Raw genomic sequence first — 18,046 nt, 5'->3', positions numbered from 1 at the left:
ATTATGTGTTTTCTGCAGTATTGGTGGAGATGACAACCTCACAACTGTCACCACACTGCCCAGTGAGTCTTCTAATGACTTGTATATGATTCCAATAACATGCTGAAGTCAGCTTTTGTTTGCTTATTGCTGCTGTTCAAACTAAAATATTTCATTTTGTGTCATTTTTTCTTTCTTATAACAGACATTTTAAAGCATTTTAATCAAAACCTGACGGGCTACTCTGTTGGCATGGGCAAGCAGGACACACCTCAGGCCTTCCTCAACCAGGCTGTGGCCGGAGCGAAGAGCAAGTGAGTCCTCTCAGAGTCATCTTCAGCAGCCTCCTACCTGTTTATATCTGTGTTGTAAGAGTTGAGCTGATTTAAGACCAGAAAGAAAATTCTGCAATTAAACTGCTGTTCAATAATCAGTTCTTATAATAATGCAACTAAATAATAAGAAAGCAGAATTTGGTGGAATAAAAATAAATGTAGTTTTAACTCCCCGAGTAAACTGTTGCCAGTTAATTTTCATATTTCATTTTGTGTTTTAAGGAACATTCTACCACAGGTGCAAGCCCTGGTGGCAAGGATGAAGAGCGACTCTGTAAGTTGCAATAAGTTATTTATTCTCTACCTTGTTTTGTAATATATATTTGACAACACTACTATAAAATTCTCTTGCATTTGTAGCTTCTATGTTTTGTTTGGACAATAACAATGAAATAAACATTCTTTTTTTCTTTCTTTTTTTTTTTTTTTTAAAGCCAAATGAGATGGATATCAAAAGGGACATGGATATAATGGTTTGGGGTTTTAATTTAGTTATTTCCTTTTTTTATTTTGAAAGAGTCCCTCCTCATCTCTCTTGGTTGTCTTTACTTCCTGCCTTTGTTCATTTACACATGGAACAAATGTACTTTAACTAAAGAAGACAAGAAAGAATATAAACAAGACACATGAAATAAATTAACTAAACCCCCAAACCATGACATATAGTATGTGTCTTCTATGTTCCTATTAACAACATTATATGCTACTTACTTACATATTCTTTCACATTCTTCTTTCTGGTATAGAGAATAAATTTTGAATCAGACTGGAAGCTGATCACCGTTTTTATTGGAGGAAATGACTTGTGTGACCACTGCTACAACTCTGTGAGTACTGATGGAGAAGTGATAACTCACAAGTCAAAAGGCACACTTTAAAGACACAACCTAAAAATGTTTTTCTTTTACTTTACAGCTGCTTTACTCTGTAGAAAATTATATTCGTAATGTTCAGGATACCCTGGATTATCTTCACAAAGAGGTAAAATCAACAGTGATAACTATGCAATGCTTTGACGAACAATGTAAAATGTATGTAAAATCAGTGTGGTGAGCATCAAAACTTACCAAATTGTATGTCCTGGATTAAATGGCTGTGCTCCCCATTGGATGTCTTGAACAAGTTTTTAGGGTGTTTATTTATTATCTGTTCCTGCTGTTCCAGCTTTTTCTACACAGTTAGTCTAGGGTAATAATATTGGTCCAAAATGATGTGGCATAGTGTATTTTTATCGAAAAATACCTTAGACAGAGACTAAGTATTCCACAAACCTATTTTGTATAGTGAATGTTGGTCTTGCTTGCGTTAATCGAGCCTTTCTCTGTCAGGTGCCTCGGGCTCTGGTGAACTTAGTAGAACCTCTCCACATTCTCCCACTGAGAGACATGCACACTGACCCTTCACTTAAATGTCCAACCTGGCTGGTGAAGTGAGTATCATTTTTCTTATTTGACAATTTTCAATACGTAGAAAATAATACTTGATTAAAATATTTGACAGTTTTCAATACATAGAAAATAATACTTGATTAAAATATACTTTGTGAGTACTTCTTCCACCACTGCACGAGTAGACTAACAATACAGAGTAAAATACAGAGCAGCACAACTGTAAAATGAATTAAGCGCAAATTTAATTTTAGATAAATTCTTCAAGATAAAAGCCCTATGTCATTTTGTCATTTAAAAGCTTTTATTATGAAGCAGCAAAATACGTAAATGTTGGGTTTTCACAGCAGCCAAAAGTTATATATTCATTATAATTTGTTCAGCATCTCCACACTAAAGTCTATTTAACTGTGGCTTACATCAATTAACTCTGCTTTACTTAACAGAGGTTATTTTTTAATAATGCAGTAGAGCTCTGCATAATATTAATTTTGAATTTACTAATTTTAAACTGATTAAATTAATCCTTGTTGGTGCAGCCGAGCCAAGACAACTAGCTAGAATGTTGTATGAGAAGTTCATTAACTCTAGAGAGCTAACATAATGGCTAGCTTGTTTAGCAGCTAATTGATCACAGCAAAACTAAATTCACTTATCACAAAACAGCTATAATAAAAGAGTACCTATAGAGAAGCATGATAAAAACATAAACAGTGATATTGCCCCTTATCATGTCTCCTTTTCCAGTATTCTGTGTCCTTGTGTTATCTTGCCTAAACCCAACTCCAAAGCTCTTCAAATGGTGGAGGACCTTAACAGACACTATCAGGTAGGACGATAAACCATGCGATTGTGATTGTGATTGTTAAACAGTCCAGTTTATCTTCAGGCATTGACACCTTCTTTTTCTGTCTTTCTTTAAGAAATCACTGCATGAGCTTGTGGAGTCTGGCCAGTATGACACTCGCTCAGACTTCACTGTGGTCATCCAGCCTTTCTTCAGAGAAATCGTCGTCCCTAAACTGCCGGTCAGTGACAAATCTCTGTCTTTCACATGTAGACTACACACACACTTTACTAGCATTTGGTCCATCAGGCATCCAATGTATAAGCATAATCATGGGTGCCTAGACCTTTTCACTTCTCGGTCCTTCTTGAACCTTATGGTGGGCCAGTATTAGCATGATTTAGTCAGTAAGGAATTGTCTGGCATAAAGTTTGGGAACAATACTTATTTGCTACAGCCAGCCACCAGTTATCTTAGCTTAGCCTTGCTCAGCACAAAGCTAGAAATAGGCCGAAACAGCTAGCCTGGCTCTGTACAAGGTAAAAAACATTTCTTAGCGAGCATTAAAGGTGATGGTGAACAGATTTTGTTGCCTGTGGAAAGCACCAGGCTAACTGTTTCTTCTTGTTTCCAGTATTTATGCTAAGCTAACTATTTCTTTAACATTAATTGGCAACATTAATTAATGTTAACAGAATAAGTGAAAGTTTCAAAAGTCGCACTGTGGTTGCGAAGTGGACTTCAAGGCTCAATTCATCTAGTTTTTCAGTTGTTTTTTTTTTTTTCTGTAGCCTGCACCAAATGGTGAGTAGTCCTGTAGGTTCATACGTCTACCTACTTTTTGCACAGGATGGCCGCCTTGATCGCTCCTTCTTCAGCGCTGACTGCTTCCATCTCAGCCAGAAGGCCCAGACACTGATGGCTCGCTCCCTCTGGAACAACATGGTAAGTATCAGAGGAGAAGATGCTTTTACAAAATTTTGTCCAATTAACACTTAACAGCTAACTAGAATGTTAGTAAATAAAAGCCTGATAAAGTTTGTTTTTTATAACATCATTGTGTTTAATGTTACAGTGTATTTCATATCAAAAGTTCTGAATGATACTCAGCTGTCCCTTGACCCTTGTTTCCTCAGCTTGAACCTCTGGGCAATAAGACCTTCACACAGGACTTTACCGAAGACTTGAACCTGACATGTCCAACCCAGGTAGGAAATTGTGTTTAAATAATTTATCATTTTATTATTGTTATTATTCCATATTTTGAGGGTTCAAATTCACTGATCATGTAATATAATAATATGAAGATTTTTGCTTTGTTTATAGACTTCACCATACATCCGGACCTATAACAATAGTGATTACATATATGCTGGTCCCTCTCCAACACCTGGACCTATCACAGTAAGCTTGTTTTAAGTGACTTCTAGTATAAATAAAATATGCAATGTCTAATAAACAAAGACCTGAAATGATCTCAAGACTCTCACAGTAACTCCAATACTGTTGAAATAGTTGGTTGATAAATCAATGCAGCTAATTCACCATCAGAAAAATGCAACTAAGAATAGTTTGAATGACTCCTCACGTCCATACATTTTCCCACCTATTTTCTATTCCTGCTGATCATTTGATGATTCTTGTCCTCTAGGACTGGGGAAGTGACTTCTCCTGTGTGGACCTTGCTCCATCTGACACTGTGCCAACTTCAGGTGAGACTTACAGTCGTCTCTGCAGCATCAGCAGACGGTCGATATGAGATGTGATGTCCTCTTTTATCGGCAGTTCACTGAAGTTGAAACACAGACGGGAAAGGGCTGATATATTACATTGTGTTTGGGTGATAATTGTGCTTTATCTTGATGTCAGTGGGTTGAATCTCCTTTATGTGTTTCATCTGTAGTCCATGAGCTGAGACCAGCAGACATCAAGGTGGTAGCAGCACTGGGAGACTCTACAACGGTTAGTGTTGTAACACACAGATATCCAGTTTATTAAATTCAGAAAAATGAAAGAGATGAGATCAAGAGAAGAGATCAAACATCAAGCAGCAATAAACAATGACTTATTGTGAATTATTATGTTTCTTTACATAACATTAATCATTCATTACATTCATTTGCAATTTAGTTGCAACCTGTTGTTATCAGCTTGAACTATGAACTATCTAATCAATTTGTTATCAGCCAGATAGCTTGCATTGTTAATGATGATCTGTTTTATGTTCTCATGTTCAATCTTTGATGTAAGATACGTTTGTTCTCTGTTCGCAGGCCGGCACTGGGGCTAAGGCAAAGAACATGTTTGACCTCAGTAAAGAGTACAAAGGGGTTTCATGGAGGTACAACATGCTAGCAGTCTTAATGAGGTTTACATTAAACATCACATTTATGAGCTGCACTAATGTTTCTTGCTTCTTCTTGCAGCATTGGAGGAGATAAGGCTCTAGACACTGTCACAACACTACCAAGTGAGTTTAGTTTCTTTGAGTTAATATCAGACAGGAATAACAATATCTCTATTATCTAATATAATGCAGCAGAGGAGAATTCTTTTCATAATACCATATTGGAAATCTATCACACATGTTCAGCCTTACATTGGGGCTGTTTTTAAACAATAAGCCTAATGCAAGGCTCAAACAGGGATCAGTTCTCAAAGGGGAACTCCAGCTGGCAGAAACACAATCTTGGTTTGTCTTGTCACTGATCCCAAAACCACTAGCTCTGGTTTGGTCAAAATAAACCCTTAATCCACCGCACTAGATGTTAAAATAAGCCAAATTTGCACCCCTATACTCCACAACATACTCCGTCTCACTCTTCCAGTTATTTTCAAAGATGAACAGAACACAAACCATGTGGTTTCTGCAAATGGAGTCCAGTGGCATTAGCAAAGCTGTTTCTAGTTAAACAAAAATCATCTTATTCTCTAATTTGAAAAATGGCCAGACTCTGTAAGGGTCCTTTCCATTATGTTGTTGGACACTCCAAATAATAATCAAGGCCAGTAACCTATTGCAAGACACCAAGGCAGGCACATAAGAAAAACCCCAAAAGGCCAAACACAGGAAATGCAGACGAACCAACGAAGAGTATGGGAAAAACATAGACTTAGATATACTGGGACTAATTAATAAAAAGAACACAGACTGAAAAAAAGAAGGAAAAAGACAAAGACAGAAAGCTTAAAGCAAAACATGACACAAAAAAGTGACCTTACAAAGTAAAACAAATATAACTTCTAAGTTAATAACTAAAAAGCCCCAAAACAAGCGATCTCACTCTGGACTGGACCAGTTTCAATAACTGTCCCAATTTGTTACTTAGGCACAAGAACAGAATTCTCCTTTAAGTGGCATGAATTATTGATTTTCAGTTTTAGAGCTGTAATGTGGCAAGAGAAGACCCTTTTTACTCACTTTGTTTTACCTGATCCTTTTTGATCTTTCTCGCCTCAGACATCTTAAAGATGTTCAACCCCTCCTTAAAAGGCTTCTCCAAAGGTGTGGGCTCTTTACAAAAGGGATTCAACATGGCTGCATCTGGAGCAAAGACCTCGTATGTGCCTTTTCTTTTTAGTATAACCTTTACCGAACTCAGTGTTGTCATCTCTCTAATGTCTGCTGCCTGTATTTGTTCTTATACAGAGCAATCCCAGCACAAGTCCAAGCTCTCATCAAGGCCATGAAGGAGAATAAGGTCAGACACCCCTAAAACTATAAGTAATTTATAAAACAGATAGTCTACCTCTGTCATGCTCATATTTTGTATACATGCTCCACAGGCAGTGAATTTTGAAACGGACTGGAAACTTTTGACAATATTTGTCGGAGGCAATGATCTTTGCCATTACTGCATAGACCAAGTAAGTGTTCTTTAAAATCACAGTGCATATGGAGAACCACATGTGATGGAACTGCAGTAAAAAACACACTTTGCATTACTCTGCAGAATAACTTGTCACCGATGAACTACAGCCACAATCTGATGCTCAGCTTGGACATGCTGTACAGAGAGGTGAGATATTAAAAGCTATAAGTTATCAATACCTGCTGTACTTTTGAGAACAAGTGGTCGTGCCTTTACTGCCTTTTCACCCTCCTCTCTTTGTCTGTATCTTTAGGTGCCGAGGGTGCTGGTTAATGTTGTGGAGATCTTGCAGATAGAGCTGTTAAAGACAGTTAAGAGGAACACGATTAGTTGTTCCCTCCTGCAGAGGTTTGTAGTGTCTCTTTTTCTGTGTTTTACAATCTATACATCATGTAGAACATTAGAAGTCACATAATTGTCTGTGATCAATATTTTTGTATTATATAGATATTTTATTTTTAGATTTTATATATATATATGATATTATCGACACAACGATGTATAATGTGAAAGGACTCTGCAGTTCCCCTCAGTTCTGTGTATTGTATCGTATCGTATGGTATCGTATGGCTTTGTTTTAATTTTAAAATAAAATAAAAAAAAAAAACTCTTAAACCCCCACTAAACTATCAATTCAGCACTGAACAGCTGACAGAGAGAGTTAAGCACGAGCGTGTGAACACAGTGGAATATTTAGTGGCTAAAGATACAGATATTTATATCAAGAAGTCGGTAAAGACCAAAAAAGAGCAGAGAGTGAATCTCTGACTTAGTTTCATCAGCACTTTGTTACAGCTGATTTCTGCTGCCCCCAAGTGGTTAAAAAAACAGTAGATGCAGCTTTAAAACTCCAACTATTAAAATCTTAGAAAGATTAAGATTGTCTAAAGCAGGTAAGGGTTAAAAGAGACAGGCTTTCCAAATCGGTAGTAAAGCACTTCCAATTAGATTAGTCAGTGACATTTGTTTTGACTGGTTGCTATGTTCTCTAACTCAAGCACAACTCCCTACTACTGTAAACCTTTACAACAGTCTATTTTCACTTAATCAGTCAAGTATATCATTTTGAATTTGAGGATTTTGGTATGAAAAAAAAATTCATTCTGTAATTTGAAATAATTTCCTTTCTCCTTTATTCTAAAGGACCAGCTGTCCCTGTGTTATCAACCCAGATGTTACCTCCCCAGAGCTGGAAGAGATCAAACGGATCAATCACGAGTATCAGGTAGAAGCAAAGAGCTCTAACCATTTTAAATATTTTTGGCGAAAGAGGGTTTTATGTCTGTCATTTCTCAAATTTTCTTTCTTGTCCCCTAGGCTGAGCTCCTGCAACTTATTTCTGGAGATCGCTATGATGGAAAAGAAGACTTTGCTGTTGTCCTTCAACCCTTTTTACATAATTCCTTCATCCCTTACACTGGCGTAAGTTACAGAGACATACAAATACATCAAAACGAGCATCCAAACATAAGTAAGGAGAAGTTACCCTCATTATAAATGTTTCACAGGTCGGTGAGGCTGATTCCAGTTTCTTCTCTGTGGACTGTTTCCACATAAGTGAGCGAGCTCATGCTGAGATGGCCATTGCCCTGTGGAATAACATGGTGAGAACGGAGAAGCAACAGGCTGAACTGAAGCACAATGTGTCCAAGTGTTTTTGGTTTTACAGGATTTCTCTTTCTATCTTAACAGTTGGAGCCCGTAGGCAGAAAGCAGGCCTACAACAACTTCACATATGATCGATCCAAGATTCACTGTCCCTCCGAGGTATGTGTGGATATTTCTGAAATCACAGCTCCAGTTATTGTTATGTCACCAATTCAATTAGTTATTTATTTCATAGTGTTTTATTCAATGTTCAGTATTTTTGCTCTCCATATAATTTGACTCATCAACCCATAATATTTTAATTGAAATGTGAATTTTCTTCAGGGCACACTGATTCATTCCCATTTTTTTTAAGTTCTCAGTTTCTTGCAGTTCTGCTCTGAGATATTTCATGTTTCCTACAGGTGAATCCCTTCATCTACACTAAGATCAACAGCCTTCCAAGTCCTCCAGTGACCCCCACCACAACTAGCATCCCCACTTCAACAGCTAGTCCTCCCATCAACACTGCAACAACTCTCCCTGTGCCAACCTGTCCCTCCTCCATGCCTGTGTGGGTGCCAGTGATTGTGGGAATAGTCTGTTTACTGGCTGGGGTTACTTTTGCCTGGATGATTCTCTCCTGCTGTCAGTGTCGGAAAAAGGAAGCAGAGAGAGCTGTAGAAATGAGACAAAGTGGTTTTTAATGTGTTTGTTCTTCTCAAGCTGTATTTATTGTCAACATAATATTTAAGTCCTTAAAGCTGTGTAAAGCCATTTTGAACACTAGCAGGCAGGAAGAACACTCAAGCAGCAACATTACAGCTTTTTTTCTTGCCACCTGTTTACATTGAGTCAGTTATTCAATTGGGTCCACGATTCCTGAGAAAGTCATGACACTCGCTTTGTTTTGGGAAATATGTGACTTTGTTTGTTTGCTAGTTGTTGTTTTTTTAGCTCTCTGCTGTGTCACTCGATGCAGCTCATCTGAAGTTGTATTGTGGGAGCTATTGAAATGAAACTATTCATGATCATGTGGCTCTTGAAACAATACGCTGAAAGCTGCATAGAACTGGAATGTTGATTCACTGTTGGATTGGCAGTACTAGTAGCATGTTCAGGCTATAGGGCAAATATGATTAATTTGTATCAGAAATAATGCTTGATGCTGCTAGATGTATGTAAAATATTTGTGATTTTTATACTGTACAGAAATGATTTCCAAATGTCCTTGACTGACTCTGTTGAATCCAGATGTCCTGTACATTTCTCTATCCTCATTTTTATTTATTAATAAAATGAAATGGGTACAATATTTAAGTTGTGGCTGATGTACTTTGTCAACAACAGTATTGTAGCCACTGAAACAATCGTATTGTTAAATACACAATTTATTCACATGTGCACTTTTGATTGAATTACTATTCTTTACAGTAGCTTCTCGGTCATTTGATTCATTGACTCAAAATCAATGCCACAATGTCTTTAGTTACTAGATGAATGAGACACACCTGTTTGTATTGGATTTTGGTGGAATTTCTGTTTTTCACAACTATCTTAGGTCTAACCCTCAGTTAGACTTTGACTGAAGTCCAATTATGTAAAACCTTCGAAAAGGTGTTACCAAAAGTGGGTACCAGCGGACTCCAAACGGCCTGAACCATGCTTCTGAACACCTCTTGGGGAAGTTTTAGTTCATAGTTATCATTCCATTTTCTTTCTGATGCTATACACTATCACATACACATTTGGTTACATTTCATTGCAAATATGTGGAGAAATCTCACCTCAAAATCACCTCCAAAATGAATAAACTATTTACAGTAGTGCTATAGTAAGTGCTATCTACTTAACTCTAATAAAACAGAGCTCAGGGTTGCGGCATCCAAGGCGCTGCTCCAGAAGGTTGGAGATCTTCTCCTGGACGTGGACGGCTGCTCTATCTCCCCATCCACGGGTGTCATCCTTGATTCCACGCTATCCTTTCAATCACACATAAAATCCATCACAAAATCAGCTTTATATCATCTGAAAAACATCTCCAGACACCGGCCCTCCCTCGCCCAACCTGTGGCTGAGACCCTCATCCATGCCTCCATCACCGCCTGGACTACTGTAATGGAGTCCTGTCCGGGCTCCCTTCCAAGACCCTGGACAGGCTCCACTACGTGCAGAATTCTGCTGCCAGGGTCCTCACCCACACCAAGCCCTGGCAACACATCACCCCCAATCTCTTTATCCTATTTCATTCCTTGTTTAACCATTCATTCTTTGTTTAGTTGTTGTTGAGTCTCTTAGTTATTGTGAAGTGTCCTTCAGTACCCTGAAAGCGCTATATAAATTAAATGTATTTATTTTATTTATGGTATTATAATTGTTTTGTATCTAAAATCTTAATTGAACACTGAGTAACTATCAGATAAATGCAGTTGAGTATAAAGTTATTCCTCTTCTGAGGAGACTAAAAATATACATGTAAAATTGATTCCAATAAAAAGTACCTCCATATTGGACTTAAATCGTGAGGGTGATCGCTGCCCTTGTGCATGACTTGGAAGGCTTAGCCTCCTGAAGAGCCTACAAGCCTACACTCCGGGACAATGTTGCCCAGATCTTGCCTGTGCGAGTATCTGAAACATGGCGGAGAGCGAGTTAAACGTTGACAGCATCATCTCTCGACTACTGGAAGGTAGCGTACCATGGTGATATTTTCTCTCTCTGCGTCATTTATCAAGGAAACGACTATATCCGTTCGTTCGTGGCTTCAATCAGCCAACTTCACGCTATGTTTTAAATCATTTTAACAGCCCGCATCCTTCGTTATCTGTGGTGCTCATCCCGTAAGCTAGCCGCTGCGATAAAGGCTCTCCGTGAACGTTGTCATGATGTCAAAACACGGAGCAGCTACCTACCCTCTAATGTTGGATTGTAGTTAACGTTTCAGGTTGTAGTTAACGGTCAGTGTGCTCAAAAAGGGAGGGAAGCGGAACAATTCAGCCTGCTGCCGCCACGTAGGGAGCTAACTGTGTTAACAAGTTGGTGGTGTAACTTCATGTTATGATGGTAATGTAGAAGAAGAGCAGAATACGCACTGGTTCATGTTTTCACATTAAAGACGCCATAACGAGAAAGAACCGCGAAATGCCGCGGTTGCTAAGTAACGTCAACTATTCTCGTTGGCAAGGAAGCTAGTTAGCAAGTCGGCTAACGTTACCTCCCTGGGACACACCCCCTTTACGTAGGAGCCCGCACAGCTAAGCTGTTTCTCCTGATTCATTTTTAGTTTATCAGATTAATTTGAACGCTTTCATGCATACGTTATTAAACCACAAAGTTATAATTGTCCCCAATATTCGTTTTAACTCCTAAACAAGTGAGTAATCATGCTTACAACTTCTTTTTTCCGATAGAACGCCGAAGTCACGCCCATTTCCGGTTTGCTCCACGGGCCCCTACGTCAGAAAAAAAATGTATGGTAGTGGATGTAGACAGATATTTTTTGATCTAACTTGAATTGCGCCAATGAATTGTTTCAACTTTACAAAGTTGCAGTTTGTCATGAAATGAATGAAAAATTATACCGTAAAAATATGTAATTATAAAGACTACAGAACTAACAGTCACGTTTGTGACATAGTCTTGTTGAACTACCACAAAGTTTTTTCCAAAATAAAGTCCAATGGGGTCCACCAGAAGAGGCGTGACTTCAGCTCTCTACATATGTTATTTTGAAGGGGTTATATAGATGTCTACTGCAGTGGAGTAACCGCTAAATCCTATTACTCTTAAAACCAGATATATAAATTATATTAAATTATAATTGTTACTGTCACAGATTTTCTGATTATTGATATCAGTGATTTTTCTGTCAGATTTTTGATAAAATAAACTAATTTAAAAATGTGCTTCTTTGGCCATGATGCAGCATCCTCTCACATAAAGTCCTATAAACATTGAACTTAACTAAATTCATCAGATGAATACAGTGGAGAGGAAGTATCAAGTAACAGAACAAGGAAGTACTCAAGTAAAGTACCTCAAAATTGTGCTTAAGAACATTACTGAAGTAAATTGTATTTAGGTTATTTTTTATCTCTGATTGTTCTATGTTTTGAAATAAAGAGTTACATTTTTACCACAAATGAATATCGGCCACAAATACTGGTTTTCAGTCACATTTATTTCTGATAATCGAATCATACCCGAAAAAGCCATGTTACTTTTTTGCTTCTCATACACATACCAGATACATTGCTGTGTCCAAAGAAAAACTAAGTTGCTTCGGCTACAGAAATGCAGTTATAAAATAGTGTACATAATAATTAATTAATAATGATTACAAATACTGTAAAATAACTAACATAAGCATGTTCTGTATACAAGAAGCTGACCTCTAGACTGTTTTTCTTGCTTGCACTACTCTGCCTTCTCTCACTCTCACACTTCCAGCTGAGCCGGCAAGCTGTTCATTCCTGTACATGCCAGTTCATAACAACCAGTGTTGACTGGAGTAAATGGCATGTCTAGCCAGGCCAGAAGCAAAGCATATGCATTAGTCAGCTCTCTTTAACGGCACACTGTGTTGCAAATGTAAACAACGACGGAGCCAACTCCACCCTTGAAAGAAAACATATTAAAACACTATTACTCTCAGATAACTGCTACAGATTTTAATACCAACATTTTAAATCTAAATCTGAATGTTCGTAAGATTTTGCTATTTTTTATTACATTGGTTATCATTAGATTTTTTTTCAGTGGTCATAATAGCAGTGATATAGCCTATGGTTTAAAAGCGTAGCTACCTTGCCTGTTCTCATAATATAAAATTTGAATCACATAATCACTGTGACAAGTAACTCAATGCCTTAATTGTCATCATTTCTGATGCCCTTTCTGACTGCTGTTTAAGGATCAGCCCATGCCAACTGTTGACCTCTTTGTACTTTTGTCTTGCAGTGCGAGGATGCCGTCCAGGGAAGGTCGTACAGATGACAGAGGCTGAGGTGCGGGGGCTCTGCATCAAGTCCAGAGAGATTTTCCTCAGTCAACCGATCCTGCTAGAACTAGAGGCGCCACTCAAAATCTGTGGTGAGAACAGCATCTGTTAACAGCCATATATATAATCCCTGTGACTTAGTTGTTGTTTACTGTAGAAGGTGATGAGAAAACACATAATGTTGTCCCTCCAGGTGACATCCACGGTCAGTACACAGATTTGTTGAGGCTATTCGAGTATGGTGGCTTCCCTCCGGAGGCGAACTATCTTTTCCTGGGGGATTATGTGGATAGAGGGAAGCAGTCGCTGGAGACCATTTGCCTGCTGCTCGCCTACAAGATCAAATACCCAGAAAACTTCTTCTTGCTCAGGGGGAACCATGAGTGTGCCTCCATCAACCGCATCTATGGCTTCTATGATGAGTGTAAGTTCTTGTACACTGGCTGCAGTTATCCTGAAAGTGAGATGGCCTATTGTTTGTTTTGTATTTGTCCAAAGAAACAATCATGAATTCCTCCAAAGTTATAACATTGGGAATCCAAAAAAAAGGAATTTTGTTCTACTTCCTCTTCACCAAAGAGGAAATAAATTTCCCCTAGGAATATCAATTCTGAAGTGAAAAGTCTAATTTTAAAATTATCCTTTTTTTTTCCTTTTCCTCAGGCAAGCGCAGGTTCAACATAAAGCTCTGGAAGACCTTCACCGACTGTTTTAATTGTCTGCCTATCGCTGCAATTATTGATGAGAAGATTTTCTGCTGCCATGGAGGTTTGTTAAGCATCTCTGTTATGTAGCAGCCAGTAACCTACCACTGAATAATGAGGATGATGCATTCATCTTCGTGTAAATGAATGGAACAACTAGAATGTCATCTTTTATCATTTTTCTATATTACTATCACATAAGAAAGTAACTACATCATGTTATGTGATGTAGTGTATGAGGTCATTCCTTACATTATTATACTAATGAAAATGTACTTTTTAATCAGGATGTTTTGGTCCCTCACATACATATCATTCCACAGGCTGTGATGCGGCCGCTGGAGCTGATAGCAGCAGTTCTAGTCAGTGCTTGTGATTTCACTGGAAGAACCACAGAGTGTATCAGAAGTGGACCCTCGCTTTGCTCCACTTGAAATACGTGCCTAAGATATTTTTGACCAATGCGGCATCCGCCTGCATTGAGCAGGTTGAGCTGGGTAGGAAGTCTGCAGTGTATATAGAACAACTTTATTCACACAACGCGTTTCGGCTTGTGGCCTTCATCATGACCCTAATAATAAAGTTGTCCTATATACTATAATTGTTGCTGGAGCTTTTGACCCTAAGATGTTTCCCTTCTCCAATCACCTTTTGAAGTAGGTGAAGTTGTGCCTGAAACTCCAACTCTGCTCCAGGTAGGAAGTCAGACACAGAAACGTCATAGAGTGCAGTTTTCCAAATGAAAAGCCTCTGTGCACTCGTCGTAAGAATAAGCTAAAAAAGAAACGCTGACCTTACCTGTTGTAGAAGCACAGAATTCAAGAAAATATGACAAAATTAACAATTCAGGGAAGCAAAACACTCCACTTCTTAAATGCTCCCAGGTATGATACCAGGCTAAGAACAGAACTAAACAATGTCTGCGATACAACTTCAAAGAGCCCTGTCCAGTGGAGTCAAATGTATTTATTTTTATGTCCATTCGCATAGGATTTCCTGTATTGTTTGTCTCTTTTTACACAATCATGTGTCCTCCTCAGGGCTCTCACCTGATCTGCAGTCCATGGAACAGATCCGACGCATTATGAGACCCACTGATGTCCCAGACACAGGTCTGTTGTCCTACAGTATGTGTTTGTGTCACTGAACTAAAAAGAGACCCGAGCTTGGAGGCTTATAGAAATAATGGCCCAAAACAAAATCAATAATTTCTCTAGACCGAAACTGATACAGCTGGTAATTCAGACTAATTTCTATGTATTTTTTTCTGTTTCACTTTACTGTTTGTTTTTGTGACTGTTCTTTCGTCTTTTGTGTGACAGGCTTGCTTTGTGACCTGCTGTGGTCCGACCCAGACAAAGACGTTCAGGGCTGGGGAGAGAACGATCGAGGAGTTTCTTTCACCTTTGGGGCCGACGTCGTCAGCAAGTTTCTAAACCGTCACGACCTGGACCTCATCTGCCGAGCACATCAGGTAACAGCTGTTGTGTGAATAAGGGCCATGTTAAAGATTATTTTTGGTCCTGGTTAGGGCTGCAAGTACACGTTATTTTCTTGTCTGTTTGATCAGTTTAATGTCGGAAAAAGTCCATCAAAGATTCCAAGGGGCCAATAGACGTGTTGTAATTACTTAATTTGAAAGACCAACAATCCAAAAACAAATGAAAAAAAAAATCACATTTGCACAGCTAGGAGCAGTTAATTTATGGTAGTTAAATGTGAAGAATGATTAATAGACTATCAAATATACTGCCAAATAATCAGCACTAATCCTGCCTCCTTCCAGGTTGTTGAAGACGGCTACGAGTTCTTTGCCAAACGACAGCTGGTGACGCTGTTCTCAGCCCCCAACTACTGCGGGGAGTTTGACAACGCGGGCGGCATGATGAGTGTGGATGAGTCCCTTATGTGCTCCTTTCAGGTAGAGAACTCAGTGTTTGTTGCACTCTAGCACGAATCCTGATGTATATTCTTTTATTGTACTCCTCACCCCATCTTCCTTCCTCTCAGATCCTGAAGCCGTCAGAAAAAAAAGCTAAGTACCAGTACGGAGGGGTGAACTCAGGGCGCCCGGTCACCCCGCCACGCACCACTCAGGCACCGAAGAAGAGGTGAGCGGCTGGCCCTGACTCTCCTACTCCTCCCCCCCGGCTGGTCTCTGGCCCTCGTTCCTGCAGGCAGCCTCAAACACTCCAGCCCTCTCTCAGTCAGCTTGTTCATGTGTAAACAGAAACTCCAGGAGTGTTTTTTGCTTGTTCTGTGGGTATTTTTATGAATATGTGAGTGGTATTTTCTCCATTTATTTCGATGCCATCAGTATGTATTAACTCAGCCCTCACTTCTACTACTCAGTCCATTCAGCAATATTAAAACCAGACTCTTGTGGAGTTGGCAAGATGTTAGGAAAAGATGCTTCTCTGCGCCTTCAGATTTCCATTGTGATTTTGTGAATGCATGTATGCGTGAGACTCAGATGGGTTCCTTGTCTTCGACAACCTAAGATCCATGAACTCTCCCAGACCTGTCTCACCCTGATTTGCCTAAACTTCCAATAATTAGCCTAATTACTGCCATTACCCCCTTATATACTATTAGCTACTTTACTGCTTAAAAGTATAGTTTGACATTTTGTGAAATAGTCTTATTTGCTTTCTTGACAAGAGAGAAGTTCAATACCACTCCCATGTCTGTCAAATATGAAAGAAATACCAGCAATAGATTTATCTTAAACTTATCTTAGCACAGACTGGAAACCGGTGGGAACAGTTCACCTGGCTCTGTGCAACTGCAGCAAAATCCACCTACCAGCTCTTTAAACAAACGATATACATGTTAATTGAAGTGTAAAAAGAAATCAGTATGTTTCACTATTACAGTCAGGCAAGTAACCTTAAAAAAACTAGTTTTTTGACTGTCTTTGTATGGAAACACAACAGAAAAGTGTTCACTGACGAGCTTTAGATGATCAGAATTGGTGCTAAGCTGGCTGTAGCTTCATATTCAATGGACAGACATACTTGCCAACCTTGAGACCTCAAAAATAGGGAGAATTTCATAACCATAGTGGCGTTCATGGTGTAAAGAATGAAAATAACCAAATAATAAGTAAAATGAAAAAGCATTTTCATGTCAAACAATTTAAATTCTGTGAAACCAATGCAGAATAAATCGCCCTCTTGTGCAAATCTGAGGCATAAAGTTAAATGTATCACTTGACCTCCATGACTGACAGCAAAAATCCATGTGGCAGATTTTACAGCTGCTTTCCTTTAAAACTTTACATAAGAAATGGGAAATTCTTCCCCCAGGGAGTCAGGGATACATTTCTCTAAATATTCTTTCTCCTCTCCATGTCTCTGGCCCCCCTCACACTGTAGAAACAGGTTGAGAGATTTGTGACCGTGGGAGGAAACCTGGAGAGGGCAATGAAAATCAGTAGGGTTGGCAAGTATGTGGATGGACACGATATAACATAATAAAATCTTCTCAGCTAACTCTTGAAATCTTTGCAACACAAACAGATTTTTCCTTTTTATAACTTCGACATTGCCATGACTTTCCCTTCGACTCAAGAATGTTTTTCTCCCAGCGGAGGTATCAAAAAAATCCTGAGATTTTGACGATATAAGTGCAATAAATATTGCTAAAACTCTTGCAATATGCAAGTATAAACATTTGTAAAGCCTGCTTTAAAAAAAGGACACAGCCAGCTAATGCTGTACCTTTTATCAGGGCATTCATACATTGTAGATGCTCTACATTAGATCAGTGTTTCCAGCCTTTTTCATAAGCAACACCAAGCTCTGAAATTTTGTAACCCTCATATCACTGAAGGACTGTTTGCGGTTGAGTAATGCAATAGCATTTTCAGTTTTGATGTCAGTCTGTGTCTGTGGAAACAAAACATGAGTACCCACTTCGAGTTTGTGTCCTTAAGTCTGTTGAGTACAGTAGGTGTGTAGAAAAGTGGAGACGGATGTGCCAGTGCAAGAGAAGATGGTGAAGAAAGTGGCGTACAGTACAGGGTTAAGAAGTAGTTGTCAGTAGACTCGTTTTTTTTTTCAGTAGATGTCGAGCTCTTACACACTGAACATCGTTGCACTTCCAGTCATTGCATGACATTGTAAAGGTCAAACCATCAAGTCAAGACGATGGCATTCTGTTTGTTGTTCCCACTTCCTGGTCCTTGAATGAAGTAAATCATTACCAGCTCACTAACGAACATTTAACCGATGTGTTTTTATTTATTTAAATCTTGCCTTTTGCCTTGTAAATCTGTTGGTCTTCAAGTTGGAAACAGTATGTTGAGACATTTTGAGATTTGTAAGAGTTTGTTTCAAACAAGTGAAATAAATGGAAGTGCTGTTGAGCCTGCTCTGTGGTTAATGAAGTGTT

At 38.7% G+C, this 18,046-nt stretch overlaps 3 protein-coding genes across 8 annotated transcripts in view; 2 read left to right on the top strand and 1 right to left on the bottom strand.

Moving 5' to 3' along the window:
- The window catches only part of LOC119012366 (phospholipase B1, membrane-associated-like), a 24,808-nt gene extending 15,545 nt beyond the window's left edge, over positions 1-9,263 (top strand). For both annotated transcript variants that reach the window (XM_037086091.1, XM_037086092.1), the window contains exons 18-42: positions 19-62; positions 185-293; positions 537-588; positions 1,061-1,141; positions 1,230-1,295; positions 1,643-1,743; positions 2,450-2,531; positions 2,626-2,730; positions 3,339-3,434; positions 3,626-3,697; positions 3,816-3,893; positions 4,141-4,201; positions 4,393-4,451; positions 4,763-4,830; positions 4,916-4,959; positions 5,950-6,049; positions 6,139-6,190; positions 6,276-6,356; positions 6,443-6,508; positions 6,615-6,709; positions 7,505-7,586; positions 7,679-7,783; positions 7,870-7,965; positions 8,054-8,128; positions 8,374-9,263. In XM_037086091.1, coding sequence (XP_036941986.1) covers positions 19-62; positions 185-293; positions 537-588; positions 1,061-1,141; positions 1,230-1,295; positions 1,643-1,743; positions 2,450-2,531; positions 2,626-2,730; positions 3,339-3,434; positions 3,626-3,697; positions 3,816-3,893; positions 4,141-4,201; positions 4,393-4,451; positions 4,763-4,830; positions 4,916-4,959; positions 5,950-6,049; positions 6,139-6,190; positions 6,276-6,356; positions 6,443-6,508; positions 6,615-6,709; positions 7,505-7,586; positions 7,679-7,783; positions 7,870-7,965; positions 8,054-8,128; positions 8,374-8,655 — 2,152 coding nt within the window. In that variant the 3' untranslated portion in view covers positions 8,656-9,263. The remainder of the gene's footprint in view (positions 1-18; positions 63-184; positions 294-536; positions 589-1,060; positions 1,142-1,229; positions 1,296-1,642; positions 1,744-2,449; positions 2,532-2,625; positions 2,731-3,338; positions 3,435-3,625; positions 3,698-3,815; positions 3,894-4,140; positions 4,202-4,392; positions 4,452-4,762; positions 4,831-4,915; positions 4,960-5,949; positions 6,050-6,138; positions 6,191-6,275; positions 6,357-6,442; positions 6,509-6,614; positions 6,710-7,504; positions 7,587-7,678; positions 7,784-7,869; positions 7,966-8,053; positions 8,129-8,373) is intronic.
- Positions 1-11,359, bottom strand: part of LOC119012373 (protein yippee-like 5) — a 26,097-nt gene extending 14,738 nt beyond the window's left edge. For 2 of the 5 annotated variants that reach the window (XM_037086100.1, XM_037086103.1), the window contains exons 1-8: positions 10,861-11,086; positions 10,450-10,578; positions 9,803-9,930; positions 8,502-8,626; positions 7,848-7,950; positions 6,541-6,659; positions 4,096-4,278; positions 3,328-3,421 (exon numbers count right to left, since the gene is read on the bottom strand). The gene's annotated coding sequence lies outside the window, so the exon portion shown is untranslated. Of the gene's footprint in view, positions 1-3,327; positions 3,422-4,095; positions 4,279-6,540; positions 6,660-7,847; positions 7,951-8,501; positions 8,627-9,802; positions 9,931-10,449; positions 10,579-10,860; positions 11,087-11,339 lie in introns of those variants that run through there. The other 3 variants (XM_037086105.1, XM_037086101.1, XM_037086104.1) reach the window with 3 other exon arrangements.
- Positions 10,481-18,020, top strand: LOC119012369 (serine/threonine-protein phosphatase PP1-beta catalytic subunit-like). Its single transcript, XM_037086096.1, has 8 exons — positions 10,481-10,637; positions 12,908-13,039; positions 13,141-13,371; positions 13,611-13,715; positions 14,692-14,763; positions 14,974-15,125; positions 15,438-15,572; positions 15,662-18,020. The coding sequence occupies exons 1-8, from the start codon at positions 10,586-10,588 to the stop codon at positions 15,764-15,766; spliced, it is 984 nt and encodes a 327-aa protein (XP_036941991.1). The 5' UTR covers positions 10,481-10,585; the 3' UTR covers positions 15,767-18,020.
- Positions 18,021-18,046: the final 26 nt, after the last annotated feature.

This window comes from Acanthopagrus latus, chromosome 22 (genome assembly GCF_904848185.1).
Source record: "Acanthopagrus latus isolate v.2019 chromosome 22, fAcaLat1.1, whole genome shotgun sequence".
Classification (NCBI taxonomy): domain Eukaryota; kingdom Metazoa; phylum Chordata; class Actinopteri; order Spariformes; family Sparidae; genus Acanthopagrus; species Acanthopagrus latus.
Note: the sequence above shows the minus strand (reverse complement) of the source record. Positions and strands in the feature narration are given on the sequence as shown.